This window comes from Balaenoptera musculus, chromosome 9 (assembly GCF_009873245.2).
Source record: "Balaenoptera musculus isolate JJ_BM4_2016_0621 chromosome 9, mBalMus1.pri.v3, whole genome shotgun sequence".
Classification (NCBI taxonomy): domain Eukaryota; kingdom Metazoa; phylum Chordata; class Mammalia; order Artiodactyla; family Balaenopteridae; genus Balaenoptera; species Balaenoptera musculus.
In genome coordinates, this window is record NC_045793.1 from 3,149,914 (window position 1) to 3,165,976 (window position 16,063).

The 16,063-nt window shown below is 54.9% G+C and overlaps 1 protein-coding gene across 5 annotated transcripts in view; it reads right to left on the bottom strand.

The window, feature by feature from the left end:
* DPP6 (dipeptidyl peptidase like 6) overlaps positions 1-16,063 on the bottom strand; it is a 1,079,206-nt gene that overhangs the window by 23,912 nt on the left and 1,039,231 nt on the right. For all 5 annotated transcript variants that reach the window (XM_036863614.1, XM_036863613.1, XM_036863617.1 and 2 more), the window contains exons 17-18: positions 15,234-15,281; positions 2,622-2,720 (exon numbers count right to left, since the gene is read on the bottom strand). In XM_036863614.1, the coding sequence (XP_036719509.1) occupies positions 2,622-2,720; positions 15,234-15,281 (147 nt within the window). The remainder of the gene's footprint in view (positions 1-2,621; positions 2,721-15,233; positions 15,282-16,063) is intronic.

Sequence of the window (16,063 nt, forward strand, 5' to 3'; positions counted from 1 at the left end):
TTGCCTCTGGTTCTTCCTTATTTATAAAAGGAAAGCACGAAGATAAATATCCAGTTAATTTGAGGGCTCTCATGAACTTGGATCTGTCCTGAGTGACTGGACTCCAGGTTCTGCATGGCAGTTCGGACCAGTCACTGATGCCATCCCCGTGGGCAGCCCAGACATTCCTTTGACCCATTTCCTGGCAGTACGAAGTCTCAGCAATGGGGCTGTCTGTACAAGACACCCCGTATGGTCAGAGTCACTCTCTTTACAGAAAGCAGCTCAGCAGGGAAGAGGCGGGGACTTGAGACGAACAGGTCAGGAGCCGCGTCTCCAGTGCACACGCCCCAGGGCAGCAGAGGTTCTGCTTCCTGCCTGCGGGTAGCCGGCTTCAGGCCTGCCTGACTCGGGGTTGCCTGTTTCTGTCCCAGTGAAACAGCTCATGGGCTCCTGTGATGGGTTCCCCGGGTCTCCCCGCTCTTCCTTATCGTGTTAGGGCCGCGACTCCTGCAGGTCTCCTGAGCCCACTTTCGGCCTGGACTTGCGTCCTTCCTGCCCCTCATTTCTGTCTGTGGCTCCCCCAAGCCCTGAGGATGGGCATCTGTGGGCGGCCCAGTTCCTCTGTCTCCCTCCTTCTGACTGACAGCTCCTCTCCGGCTCAGGACTGGACGGGCTTGAACCCAGCCACCTGAGGCTGTGCCCCCTGGACACGCAGAACTGCCCTCGGTTCCAGAGCCGAGTGCATCCTGTGGGACCTGCGTGCGTCTCAGGGACGTTGAGAGAAACCCAGACCCGGAGAGGCGGTGGGGATGGCCCTGGCCTGCGGGCAGCGATGTACCCGCCGGGCACGACTGCAGGCTCCACTCATGCTTCTCCTAAGTCTACCTCTTCTCCCGCCTCAGGCCCTTCCTTCTTGTTTCCTCCATCAGCCCCTCATCAGAGTGAGTGCACACGGGCCATTGTAAGAGAAAGCCTCTGCACCCGTGGGCCCGGGGGAGAGGGGTTGAAACACATCCTATTTTCCGACTTTTCTGACTGTCGCAGGTGAATCTCTCTCCCTACCTGTATCTCTAGCGATGTTTAGAAAGGTTCCGATATAGTGTGATTCCGTGTGGCCCAACGATAGGACCAGGATGAAGGTGCTGGAGGGTGAGGGCCCCCGTGTCCGCTGCCACCTGGGACAACCCCGCGGCTGGAATTCCACCAGCCTCCCGACCCACCCACGACCGACCACGCTGACGCTTCTCCCTCCTTCTCCCCTCTTCTCTGCCAACCGAAAGCGACTCCAGGAACCCCTTCAAGTCCCACCTTGCTGGGAACCTTCACAGGACCCCAGTCCATTCTCACGCTCTCCCCTGAGCTCCTGGGCATTCCTTTCTGCTCTGAAGGACACAGCTTTACGGGATGCTCTGTCTGGGTGGGTTTGATTTTGTTCCACAAGCTGAGCCTTGGTTCCCGTCCTTAGGGGCTCACGGTCTGTCAGGTGGCTGGGTCCAATCTAACAAGGGGTGCTGAGTGATACTCCAGGGCCCACCAGCCCTAGTGACAAGCCGCTGTCCCACTGAAGGGAAAGGGCAGACAAGGAGCTTCCAGACATGGGCTGGGGCGGCAGACACAGGCTCGGGCTACCACCCGCCCCCCGCCCCAGGCCTGCAGTTCAGGCATCACTAGTCAATCTCCGCACTCTTTTCCATTGATCCCTGGCGACCTTCTAAGTTAGCTCAGGAGATGAAGTCTATTCGCCAACCTCAGAGACGATGGGCAGTGGTACCTGAATGGATGACTCAAAGAGGACTTCAAGGTTTGAAATCTAAGTTATCTGAAACCAGTCAACACAACCGAAGGGTGTCACCCTCAAAAGGAGGCGAGCGTGGAGGGGGACACAGTGCTGGGGGAAGGACGGTGAGATGAGTTTGGGGCATTGTGCATCTGAGGTTCCCAAGGGCAGACGCCCGGTGGCGGCAAAGCTCCGGGCTGGGCTGACGGGGGACTGTCTGCAGAGGTGAGGAGGCCAGGAGAACCCTGCTTCCCTCCAGGAGATGCAAGCCCCATTCCAGCCACTGCTCTGGGGTCCTCGGGGCCTAGGGGTACCTGCTGCAGAGCAAGTGCTCGTAAAAGCTCACTGAATGACTGAACGGACAGTTCAAGAGGAAGAAGGACACAGGCCAAGGCAGAGCGCTGGATGGTCTCGGGCTGCACTGACCACCAATCCCTCATGCTGTGTTTCTCCAGCTTCCAGGACGCCCCTCAGCCCACGAGCAACATTTAGAGGTAAGATGATGAAGCAGTAACAACATCAATGGCACAGAAGGGGAGTTTCCAGGTGGAGACGTTTCCTGGATGGTGTCATGACCTGTTCCGCCCCAACAAGGAGGGAGTTTCCGTCTGGGGTCTTGTCTAAACTGTCAGCCTCTGGAGGACAGAAATCACGTGCTCCTGTCTTTTCGTGTGTCCAGGTGAGCATCCTGGCTGTGGGCGCAGTCAGCTCAGCGTGAACTTCCCCCGGCCCCGGTCCCCCTTGCTGGTGAGGATGCAGTTCCAGCCCGTGCTCCCCGCAACCCCCCACCCGGCAATCATGGTCGGGCTGTTTCAGAGCACATGCTGGTTTTCCCGTTCAAAGGAGAATACGTAGCACTTACTATAATCGTCAATCTCGATTTTCCTGTATTCGACTTTAGGCATCTGCCGGTCGTTTATGGCTTTCTGTACGTGTTCATTTGTTTCTAGGTCAAAAATTTCTGAAAGAGAGAAAAAAATGACACACTCAGATTCAGTAACCGCTTCTTGACGCCGTGAGTCTTCACGCACCTCCTGTCACTAGCTCCTACGTCAGAGGAGAGGGCCACTGGTTCCACGGCTGGGACCAGAGCTGCACACATTAGATCGTGTGCTCAGGTCCCAGTGCGAGGGGAGAGTCTAGCTCAGGGCAGGGGGTCCAGGCAGACGGCAGGTTCTTCCACTGTGTCCAGCGCCCCTGCCCCCTGGTGATTCTCACTCTCCACAGCGTTTCTCCCTCTCCCTCACACACATGTTGCTTTAGGTGTGCTTGGTCTCAAGACTGCTGGTTTTGGGAGACCGACATCATGCCTGTCAGGACAAGCGGTTTTACAAATGTAGTGGCCTCGATTACACTATAAAAGGAGAGTAGAAGCTGGAGCGTGACCGTTATTACGTTTTCCAGGAAAAGCAGTTGGACTTGGGTTTCTTGCCTTAGTCACAGGGGGTCTGGCTTTGGGGACCTTGGTCTGGACGGTCACTCGAGCTGGGAGTGAAGCCACATGAGCCGCAGTGCAGGGGGACTGGCCCATCTCCCCTGGAGTCTGAGAGGCGGCTCTACCCTGACCCGCACCGTAGACACATCAGCTCCGTGACCCTTAGGTTGCAGCAGCTCAAAAGGCCCTGGCTGTGACCCTCTACCCCCATCAGTCCTCTTCACTGATCCCCTGCGGAAGTGGCCCTTCTGTTATGTGTCAGACTTCCTCCATCTGACACGTAACAGAACCCACCCCACTTCTTTTCTCCCCTCTCACCTCAATCCTACCTGGCGACAACTTGTGGTTTATTTGAAAGGAAGTTTTATCTTTAAGGGGCTCGACCTTTGGCTCGACAAGTCACTTTGAAACATTTGTGAACATTTTAAAGAATAAGCTAATCTCACAAGCATCCTCCATGATAACTGCCTTTGAGGACAGCGGGCCCTGCACGGGCGTCCGCTCCACACAGGCTGGGCAGGTGAGTCACTGCTCACGACCAGGACCTCCAGCAATGAGTGTCTTATCTGTGGAGCCATGAGGATGGCCTCTGAGCAGGACCAGCAAACTTCTACGGGGGCAGAGGCAACTGAAAGTTCCCAGGGCTGGTGACAAGCAAGTAAACAAAACAGAAGATGTTTTTCAAGTTTGCTGAACACGTATTTGGATATTCAGCTTTGGTGAAAAGGTGAAGGGAGAAATGGTGAAACTAACGCTCAAACAGGTAGAGTTAAAAAGAAATCTGAAGTGGGACCCCTGCCACATAGCACATAAGAAATGCTGTCCTTTGTGGAAAGCCAGAAGGAACCCTTGACCTTGTGGTCACACATGCAAGTTCGGGAGGGGATGCCCGACCCTGGCATGGTGTGCATGCCCCACTGCCTGCCCACACTCCTAACAGAACAGAGAGAGCACTAGTTTCCCTGAGTCCAAATGCCCTCGGCCCTTTAACACAGCATTCCAGGCATACACAATCTGTTGAGGGGAGTTGGTTTAAGAGATATTAACTATCTATTCTCCATGTTCTATCCACACTTTATAGGGGAGGAAGATTAGAAGGCAGCTCCACAAGATAATGAAAAAGAATAGCATTCTTCAAGTTCTTTGCTGCCTCAGGGCCTTTGCACTTGCTGTCCTATGTTGCTGGCTCTTCCGCCTCCATCAAGTCAAACATCGCCTCCTCAAAGAGAAGCCCTGACCCTTCACCTCAGGCACCCCTCTCCAGGTGCACTTAACACCAATCCTAAGAGATGTGGTCATCTGCCTGGCTGACCCTATATCAGTGTTCAGTCCCATCCCAGGGACAAAACACACGAGTTTCCAGGAACATGAGCACATAGAGCTGTTTGTGGAAATCTAATTCATACCCCGGAAATGATGCATCTTCACAGTGGCCGAGTTTGGGTTTTGACCCAAGTCTTTCTTCCTTTTCCCGCATGGGAAGGACTGAGAGGTCCTCCCGGGTGTTTCAGAAAGCCCGAAGGCTCTCAGAGGTTCCTGGCGCTCAGACCTCTTAGCGGTAAGAGCTGAAGCGATTGAGGCCTGACAATTAACCACTGCTTCCCGCACAAAGCAAAAAACCCCAAAACCAAAGCACATTTTTATTCAATTGATTGAAAAGTTTACAGTGCTTGAAGGACTAATGGTACACCCAAGTTACTATTTAGTTAATTCTGGGAATTGAGGGAATTCACTGAGGCAACCCAAATCCAAGCTTAGCGTAGGAACCGGAGCACAGACCTTACAGGGTCTTCTGGAAGCCTCAGCCCTCTGGACCGCGACCTGGACCTCTCTGCCTGCCTACGAGATAAGTCCCAGTGGAGACAGGTGAGGGACTCGGGGTGTGCGAATGTGGGTCAGACCAGAGAAACGGACACTCGTGAGGATGAGGGAGTCACCAGGAGCCCAGGAGGAATGTCTTCAGGGTCGAGAGCAAGGCTGAGCCCTGTGCTGTCAGAGAAGCAGCACCGAGCCTCTGCTTCTGGGGGTGGACAAGGCCCCAGCGGGGGCCGACCTGGAGGATCAAACTTCACAACGAAGGAGACCTGGTGCAGCCTCTCAAGGTCTGTTATAACCTTCTCTCCGCGTGTCTGCACTGGGATTTGATATTTCTGACACCAGATGAGCCTGAAGGAGAAGTTTCGTGCTCAGGCTTGACGTGCTGCTTTGCAGCCTACAAGCTAGGCTTGCGTGGAGTTAACGAGAACACAGACTTGCCCCCGAAGCACTGCGTTCCCGGTCCCTGGATCCGGGAGCTGCGGCTTCGTGCGGGAGCCCACGGCGTTCTAACCTCACACGGTTGTTCTAACCGCACACAGCCTCCGCAGATGGCGTGTGAATAGCTAGTCCCTCTGTACTGAAATGCCACCCTTCACAGAAAGGCACCAAAGCAACAGACTATTAAATTTAGTTAAATATTAAATTTCTCATTTAATGATTGCCCACACAACTGGTTTTATCAGCAGAGAGCTGGCTGTCCCACAGGGGAGCTGAGTTAAGCCATTTTATTTGTTCCCATAATTGCATTCAGAGACGGCAGAAGCACGGCAGAGGAAATAAGAAAAGACCGGCCTGTTCCCGAAGGGGTCTTCTTTTGACATCGGGGCCGTGGGGACCTGCAGTCTGAAGCATGCAAACGGCCACTCCTCAGTCAGATGTGAGCCCCTCTCATATTTGGTGGAATCAGCTATTATCAGATCTGGGCATGCGGAGCCTGCAGGAGCCAGGGCAGCTCACGAGGGCTGCCCCCCGGCTGTGCCCCAGCGGCAGACACCGAGCGGCGGTGACCGGGGCCGTTCTGAGACTCCGCTGGCTCTGGTCCTTGGAGGAATTGCCACTTGGCCGGATTTGGGGACACGAATGAGCAGAATCAAATGGAAGCCAATAAGCAGCCGAGCTAGAGGAGAGCAGAGCCGCCCCTCTCTCACGTTTCTGAGGGGGGCGGGAGCGCGGGGACCGCACACGCACATCACTCGGGTCTGGCCGCCCGCCTGGATTTTCTGGGCGCTTCCCGGCGTGTTTCGGACGGCTTCCTCTCGTGCGCCTGGCCCGGCGGCATCAGGGCCCCGTCCTCCCCGCTCGGTGACTGCAGCATTGCAGACGCGGCCTGCCCACCCGGGGCCGCCCGGCTCAGACTGGACCCCGGCCTGAGGCCGGCACGGACTCCCTCCAGACCCCCATCTCGCCTGGAGACTGTGTTCTCCAGCTCCCAACGGCCAGCTGTTAAGTCACACAGTTTGGGTGGTGATTGTTCTTTTTGCCGTGTCTCTCTTTCTCTCCGGCCAGATTCTAAGCAACCTGGAAGCAGGGCGATGTGAGTGCCTTTGTGGTGTGGGCACCGTGCCAGCAGGCGGGCGGGCTTGGTGAGGGGGCCGTGCGTGGCTCCCACCCCATCAGCTACATCCCAACTCAGGAAGGGGCACCGAGCCGTGGCCCGCCGGCCCTCCAGCGTCCCGGGGACGCCGAGGCAGGTGCCCTGCGGGGCAGAGGGTGCCATGTGCTTCGCTCACTCTGCACTCTGTTAGCCGAACACCAGCTCTCCCCCAAACCTGCCGTGTTTTGGCCTAGAGTGAGCCGTCTGTAAACCCGTCACCTGTCCCTCCAGAAGGGCTGCCAGTGTGTGTGTGTGTGTGTGTGTGTGTGTGTGGTGGGGGGGAGCTGCGGACCCGGAGGACTCTCCAGACACAGCGGAGGACTTGACCGAGACAGGCACACGCTGGCTGGCACCTCCTGGCATCCCCCCATCCTACCTGCTTGCCACGTGCCTGACAGCACAGGTGACGTCCCCTGGGTGGGCCCTGGGAGGAAGATGGCAGGGGGGGTCTCCCAGGCAGTGAGAAAGGGGACAGACACCAAAGAGCCCGTATCTGGGACAATCTCAAAGAAGATCTTGCCTGTGATTCCAGCCGGCCGTACGAGTTGGTTTTGCTTCTGTGTAAAAACCCGACTGAAGGGAGTGGGAGGGAGAGGCCCTGTCTAGGAGTTCTGGTGAAGGAGGCGCGCCGGGCCCAGTAACTTGGGGTCCATGAGCAGCTGTCACGACGCTGCGGGCGCCGCCGGGACACAGACCACGCCGAAACCGCCCGCGGCGCTCTGTCCCGTGGGCTGCGCCGGGCAGGGAGGTGCGTGGTGCTCGCAGGCCTCTGCGCCTGAACTGTGTCCGCACACCGAGCTCACACCCGCCTCACACTCACACTGAAGCCGGCAACTGCTAACGCGGCGACTGTGCCGGTTTTCCTGCACCAGCACCTGAGGAGCGTACTCTGGCCCCGACCATAATTACGTTCTGAAGGAAACAGCTTCTAAATAATTCAGTCACATCTGTGACACCCGCCGGCTCTGTCTGCAGATAAGATTTTCTAAAGGGAAAGAAGTCCAATATTCCCCGGGTGGCTCTGGGGTCGGGAGCAGAGGAAGAGGAAAGACAAAGACTTCTGAAGCAGTTTCGAATTTCAGAGCAGGGCTGGAACCCAGGGAATGCTCGCCGCCTTCCGACCCTGACCGGACCTTCGGGGGTCCGTCTGCCGCCTGCCGAGCTGTGTTCCCATGGCTTCTGTTTGCCTGTCACTGTCACACCACGTGGGCCATACACAGCTGGACGTCCAGGCTTTCCACAGTTTGCCCAAAGGCCACCTCCCCAAGAGCCCGATTGCCTGTGGGCCACTGGGCTACGGGCAGGTGGCCCCATGTCCTGCCTCTGATCCGCAGGCCGGTGGGACCCGCCCTCCCGACTTGTGAGGCAGCTCTGTACTCTGCTTGCCGGGCCCAAACACCATCAGGGACTCAGCGCTGCGCCAGGTTCAACCGGGGCTGCCTCTGGAGCGGTGATCAGGGACGCTGCGCTTGTGAGCACGTCACTCAGGTGACAGCAAAGCAAAGGCCTTGGGCTCCTGGGGCCCGGGTCTGGGACCTTGTGCTTAGGGTCACATGAACCAAGGTCTGGCCTGGCCGTGGCCGTGTGATCTCAGGTAACTTGCCGTGCGGCTCGCGCCCAGTACTGCCCGGGAAGCCTCAGGCAGGCTGGTCCTTGGTATTAAGTGGTTACTTGGTTATGTTTAAAGTGGTGGATGTGGTGCTGATGGGGATTAAGCATTCGGGGTGCAGTTCAAGGGCTTGGTCCTGCCGACCCCAGAATCCTCCCCGAGGCGGCACACCGTGGCTGAGCGGGGTTCATCCCAGAGCAAAGGATCCTTGGCCCGGCTCAGGGCAGGCGCAGGACGGAGCCGCTAGGCCTGAGCAGCCCCGCTGCTCGGCGCTCCTAGGGGAGGGACGGGCTGTGCCCCAGCCGCTGGGCTCGCCGTGACCCCAGCGCTTTCCAGCTGGCAACGCTTCAGGCGCGCTCCTCTCCCTGGGCTGTCTTCATGAACAACGGGGGTAGTAAGAGCTCCTGCCTCACGGGCTGCGGTGGGGTGAACGAGTGAAAGCACGCAGAGTGTCTGCAGCAGCGCTGGCCCCAAACCAGCTCTGTAACCTGCCTGAGGTCAATGTCGCTGTCACCGCCACTCCTGAGGCCTCCAGCCTTTCTCCAGGTCCTGTTTCCAGATGTTGGTGACGCAGCCTCGGGCAGCACAGGCACACGGCGTGGCTTCTGGGAGCCCGAACCTCACAGGACAGCTCCTGCAGGCAGGGGCAGCCGCGGGGACGGAGTGCCCACCGCTTGCCTCTGTGACGCTCCTGGAGCGTTTCCACGGCCTTTTCAGCCCCGAAGAGCACAGCCCATGTGAAACGCACCTGAGGCCCGAAGGCTGCTCAGTGAGCCGTGTGGTCCTGCACGTGACGCACGTGCATCCGAGCCCAGCAGAGGAGCCCCAAGGCTCGGACGGGCCCAGGGTCTGGGGGCACCGGCTCCGCCCCTCACCCGAGAGGGGCCCATCCAGTTCGACAGACAAACCAAAACCTGAGGGCACTTTGTTCTGTGCTGGCGCAGCTGGAGATGAGTTGGCCAGTGAGGCTCCAGAGCCGACATCAGACACATCAGAAGTTAAACACACAGAAAAATCCCCGGCTGACTCCCCGCCGCCAAGGCCTGGAGGCTAGACTCTGGGTTTGACACGCTATTGGGACCTGCAACCTTCAATTCTTATTTTCCAGGCAGCCCCAGGCCTCTCCTGTGGTGTCCGCTTCCGGCACAGAGCACAAGAAACGGCGGGGACCGAGGCATGGGGTCCTGCCCAAGTCATCAGCTGCAAGTCACACAGTCTCCCTGTCCCCACCCCTGTGACTGGCACCTGATAGGCACGCCGTTCATGGGCAGACAGAGGGAACTGAAGAAATTAAACATTTGAAAAATCTTTTAAAAAACCTGAGCTCACTCGTGGATTAACTTTGCGACGCTTTGCTGTTTTCCTTTCCTCCCTCCCTTCCTTCCTCTTTCTCTCTTTTTAAAAATTTCTTCTCACTTTCTCCTCTTATTGAGAGTATTTGCTCTTGAACAGTGAGAATTCCAGAAGAAATAGTCTTAGCTGTCAGTATTCTTGCAGCTTGAACCTGGGTTTTCTCTTCTGGGGAGCAGAGCCTAGGCTGCCTGTGAGGTCTTCCTCAGGGGGTCAGGAGCGGGAGGGGGGAAGAGGACGTGGTAAACGCGCTCTGTCACGCACCATCCGGCTGTAACCATGGTGATGTAGCCCTTGGACGTGGGGTGGCAGGTGAGATCCAGGCCTTGGGTCTGGCATCTACGACGCACACAGGGGCGGTGATCACGGGTTATTCCCCGATGGGGGCAGCCGGGGGGACGCTCAGCTGAGCTCCGACGGCCAGGCAGGACCAATGTGCACAGTCCTTGCGGAAGAACACGACCAACAGGGAGTAAGCACAGGGCGCATCCCGAGGGCGGTGTGACATGGAGCAGACGCTGCCCCTCTCGGGGTCTCCGAGCCCCAGTCTTTAAAAGGAAAAGGCTGGACTCGCCGTCAACACTGTCTTCACTCTGAAGTCTCTGACCCCCACACAGAACAGGTTTCCTTTCTTTTCTGCCGCGAGCCACGGCGTGTGCAGCACCTCACAGCTCCCGGTACCGCCAACAAATAAACCATCCCTTGTCACGTGTCCTGCCCACCATTCCAACCATTCCTGCCACATTCCACCACTTGTTACCTGAGAATTAACTGTTTTGGGTCATTTCTTAAGAAATAAGATGTTAGTTTAAGCCGAGTTCTTAAATTGGGGTTTACCAGACACTTGCTAGGGCATCAAAGGTGTCTGAATGCACCTGGCAGGTGTGCTTGGGGGGAAGTCAGGAGCCTACCTGGTAGGGTCGGGGCAGCAGGCGGTGGTCTGCAGCTGAAGACAGATACGGGATGAAGGAGCAGTGGCGCACAAGTCTGGGGACACACTCCCAGAAGAGGACAGGTCAGAGCCAAACGCGGACGGAGGGCCAGGTTTGGGTGAAACTGGGGAGGGGGCGGGGGAGACCCTGCTGGGGAGGAAGGCAGCGGTGTGGTCTCCCGCAAGCTGCCAACCCTTCGTCCCTGCATTTCTGCGTTTGGGGCTGGTGCCATGAAGGGCAACAGGAAACCTATTCTCTGGCATCACCTGCCAACTTTCCACTGAGACATCTCCAGAAACCAGTTTTGCTTCCCGCAGCAGTGTGGGGAAAATGAGGACAATTTAAAAAATCACAAAAATAACCTAAATCTCAAATCCCTACCAAATTTGAAAGACCCTGACCAATTTTCTCTGAAGCCTTAGATCAAAGCTGGTCTCTTCTTTCAGGTCTTCTGGGACCTTGTCTCTGGGTTTGATAAAGACCCAGAACTCAAACCACTGCTCAAACCAGGCACTAATGAATATGTAAGTCTTTATGGTTTCTCCTAGATGTTTGTGTTTATTATTACATTTTCTGTCCTTCAGCTTTATGTCTTTTATGCCCTAAGTGATGCTAAGCTCTTCCGGTGTAGGGTCAGGTCTTAACACCTCTACAACCAGCCCTTCTCCCCGCCGTCTGGTCCCCCTGTCCTTACTGGTTCCATGCTGGGCCCTGGTGCTCGCAGCCACAGTCAGAGAACCTTCCTTGGTGGGGTCACCCCCCTTCTATGAGCCTCCCCGGCATTGAGCACACCTGTCTGGAAAGGGCCTTCATGGTCAGACCAAAGTAATCTACACAAGAGTGGCCCATACTTACCCACTAGGTCACTCCTTTCAGGGACAGGCCTCCTAGATTCACTCTCCTTTTTCCTTTCTGTGATACTGACTGCTAACTCTGATCAAAGTTTCTCCCCGTTCCCAGGCACACAGCTTCTCTTTTTCTAGGTGGGCCCACGTGCGGGAGCTCTGGCTGGAAAGGACGCACACCACCGCTAGGCCTCAACACAAACATCACAAAACCTTCCCATTTGTTCTCTTCCTGTCCCCAGGGCCAGAAGCAGAGCCTTGAAGATGCTGGGGCCACACTCTAGAAGGAGCCTGCAGCCCTGGGTTCCTACCAGGAGAGCAAGCTGTATTTTGTGTGCACGAAATAGAAACCCTCGTTCTGCTGAGTGTTGGGTGGAATTGCATCCCCACAAAAGATGCTGAAGTCCTCACCCTCAGGACTGGTGAGGGTGACCTCATTTGGAAACAGGGTCTTTGCAGAGAAATCAAGCTAAAATTGAAGTCATTAGGGCGGGCCCTGATCCAGTATGACTGGTGTCCTTTTATACAAAGGGCAGATTTGGACACAGACATGCACACAGGGAGACGATGAAGAGCCTGGGTGAGGTTTCCATAAGCCAAGGGATGTCAAAGGTCGACAGCAACCAGCAGAAGCTGGGAGAGAGGCCTGGGACAGCGTCTCCCTCACAGCCTCAGAAGGTACCAACCCTGCCGACACCTTGATCTTGGACTTGCAGCCTCCAGAAAGGCGACACAATCAATTTCTGTTGTTCAAGCCCCCAGTGCGTGCTACTGTGTGATGGTGGCCCTAGGAAACTCATACACGAAGCTGCTGAGATTTTGATGGTGGTTGTTACAGCAGCTGTGATCACTCAGTAGCAAAATCCTGATTTTATTTGAGGTGCGGGGAGGCCAGATAAAAGACATTTCCCAGCATCCTTTGCAGCCTGGTGGGACATGCGGCCAAGCTGTGACCGTTAGATGGAAGCAGAGTGTCAGCAGCCCCTGCGGGGAGACAGCCTGAGGGGCTCAGTTACAGGAATCACCCTGTGCTTCACCCGCCCTCCTGTCTTCCAGCCCGGGATGCAGACACGATGCCACTGTGCATCACAAAGCAACACGTCTTCCAACCAGTTTCAGCAACTGCTATCTTGAGTTTTCTGTTACACGTAGCCAAACGTAATCCCAACTGATGTAAGAGATTTTTATATTTTAAAAGAAGCCTTTGTGCAGGTGTGACGTCCACACCCACAGGAATGAATACACAACAGGAGTATTTCAGGCACCTGCTGGGCAGGGAAAAGTAGGTGCTCCAGGGGGTCTTTCTGGAGCCCCTCAAACTGCCATCTCAGAACATACATCAGACACTGAACAAAAACACCCTTATTCTCTTGGGTGGTGGGTACCACACCAGCAGCCACATTGAGATCATGCCTTTTCCAACTTAATTTTGTGGCTGAAGTCAAAAGTCTGAACGATTTTGAGCTACACCGAGAACTATAAATGCAGAAACAGGCAAAGTGAGAGTGAAGTATCTCCTGAGTTTGCATTAGGCTGCAGGAAAACCAGAGCTCAAATGTAACCATATGCACAGGCTTGTACAACAAGGTGACAAAAAAGAATTCCACACATCAGCACAGGACATAAATGCTGTCCACAGTGTCCCATTAACCAGCACGTGGCTGAGACGAAGCACAATGGTGTCACCTCCAGGTTCTCTGATAAATTTCAGAGAAGAACGGGACACCGACCGCAGAGCCAACCTCACCCCGTGTGCAAAATGCTTTTTATTTCTTATTCCCTGGGTCCTCTCTCTTTGCCTCTGGGAATCAGCCACAAGAGTGACAGTTCAACTGCAACAGTAAAATGCTTAAAATGCTTAAAAATACCTGCTTATGTCTGGAGCGCCACAATAGCGTATGGACGACAACCTACAACCTCCAGTCTGTCCATATGGATTGGGTTGATGGGCTAACGCAGCTAACCAACCAAACATGAAAATAACTGGGCGTTTGGCTTCCCACGTAGAATTAGTAAAATACCTCAGAACTCTCTTTTAGAGGCACTGCGCCCCGCATACGTTATTTTATAAATGGAATAAATAAAATGTTGTGTCGATGCTATTCTGTATACCTAAGACACAAATCTGCTTCATTTTCACTCACACCCGAGCCTTAGGAAAGCGATGGTGACCTTACCCAGCACCGTGGGAATGGCAAGGGGGTGGAGCGGAGGGAGGAGGAGGCGTTGGGACCTTTTCACGCTCCTGACCCTCAGGACCCCTAATGCTGTCATCACATCCAGGCCTGAATGTGACTAAAGCAAAATCCATTCTGAAAAGGTAGGTATTAACCCCTTGACTTGGACAGAATAATAATAGGACCCTCCAAAGAAGTAAAAGTATTTAACTGAATGGCTTTCTTAAGCAGAGTTACCTCTACTTTTTAAATTATGGATTCGCAGGAAGCTTCAAAAATAGTGCATTGAGTTCTGTGCTCCCTACCCTTAGCTTCCCCAGTAGTGACCTCTCATGTCACTGTGGTGCAGTCACTGTGGTGCAGTCACTGTACTGTAGTCACTGTACCGTAGTCACTGCCGTGCAGTCACTGTAGTGCAATCACTGGACTATGGCCAGACCCCCGGATCGCACAGCCTCCTAGAATGGTCCCCCACTGTAGACCACACTGGAGAAGTGGCTGGGGCCAGGCACACCTCTTCACCCGGAAAACTCACCCCTCCTCTGGGGAGGAGAAGCAGCTCACTCTCAGCCGGGCTCCCTCTGATGCTGTGCAAGTGTTTTCAGTGGGCTTTGTATCCATTCTGACATCCATTTTTTGGCTTTTTTTTTTCTTTGCATTTAAATGATTTAATTATTTACTTGTGATTATATTATTAATTATCTTTAATTCTGAATTTCTGATAATTATTTGATAGTTCTGCAGAATATTACCATTTTGGATTTTTTTCTAAACACTGTCTCTAAATAAATCTATCTTATCGACATTTGAACACTTTAACCATTTTTTAACCAGTGATTAATACGCTGCTGGAGATCTCCTTTTCAGAACTTTCCCCCTAACCAGCTCTCCCTGGGGCCTGAAACCCTGCCCTCGAGACAGGAGCCAGAGTGGCTTCCCGAGGGAATTACAGAAACTGCCACGAGGTTTGACGCTGTGTATGAAGGTAGAATGCTGAGCAGGGTCCTGCAGGGAAGGCGGTACTGGGGCGGTGGCACCGTGGGAAGGAGAGGTGGGACTGTAAAGTCTCAGGATAACCCGCGGATTCGGGCAGAGTAAGGCCGAGAAAGGTCAAGTTCTCTCCACTTCTCAGCTTTCCCGAGGGTCTGCCTGGGACCGCACACACCGTTCCAATTTGTCGTATAAATTATACATGTGCACACGTCACCCCCAACGTGTGTGGGGTCCTCGAGACTCTCTGGAAAGTTCCGTCCCTGCAGTGGCAAGGACGCGAGGTCCCCCGTGTGCCAGGAAGATGCCCCCAGAGCCATGGAGACAGGTGGGCTCAAGGCGCCCATGGAGCCTCGGCCCTGCGGGGAGATTCTCAGGAGAGGGAGGACTTGGGCCGGCCGGGCTCCAGGTCCCGGCGCTGGACACGCACGTCCGTGCGGCTGGGGCTTTGCTCCGAGTGTCGCAGGCAAGGCCGGCACGCCCTGCGGTGGCCCCCAGGCCTCGGCACTGGTGGAGCTGCGGGGCCTTCTGGCTGGGAGGCCCGGACCTTCACTTCCATCACATCGAGTCAGTACTGGCGACCGCGGGGTTCATTCTGAACTGCTAGCACATGACCCATCTCGGCCTCCAAACAGAAACCCTGCCCAGATTATCTCATAAAGCTTTTCTGCTTCTCTCCTCCATAGTCGCAGGAAGAGTTAAGGAAAGACCAAAAAGCACTTACTTTTCTTATCTGTCGTGTTGTGCACGGTCACCGTTGGGACCCCAGGACCTGCATTGGGCAGAGAAACAAAAAGGGAGTCGTGAGTTTCGTGGAGAACAGAAGAGAACCAAGCCTTCGTTACAACGAGCTCACCGGGGGCTCTGGGGCGCCTGGTCCGCGGAAGAGTCACCAGCCACGGACGGCAGAGGCCGGGCCCTGGGTGTTAAAGGCACGTCTTCCGAACTTTGTGTCCACAGCAATTACAATGAACCCAATGAAAAGTGTGTGTGTTTTAGATTATTGTAACGACGTAAAACATCTATACTCTTATAACCTCATTCTGACCGTCCAGACACAATTCTACGTTGTCTTCACGGAGTTCTGGTCAATCACTGCAGACTCAGTCCTAAGTCACCCTTCAAAGCTGCCTTGCTGGCCCCTCCTGGAGGAAGCCATCACCTCCACTGATCTCCTGTAATGCTTGGTAAAAACTTACTAGTGTAACGGCATAATTTTGCAAATGTTCATCTGCGTTTCAGTTCTCCCTGATGACGCAGCTCGCAGCTTCCAGCTCCAAGGCTGTCCTAAACCTGCAGCCCTGGGGTGAGAAGGGGGCCTGGCCAGCTGTGGGTCGAGTCTGTAGGTTGACTTCGTTATTCTCTTTAGCAAAAGGAGGGTCCAGAAAGAGAAGAAGGCTTTGTAAATTATTTTTCAGCTATTTTGAAGGTGTATTAAGAGGCAGGCGTGGGTTTTTCTAACTTCATCTCTGCCCCTTCTCTGCACTCCTTCTGTTTGGCCGGGGCGGGCCTTCCCGCAGGATGTGAAGGACACCAAGCTTGTTCCCACCGGGC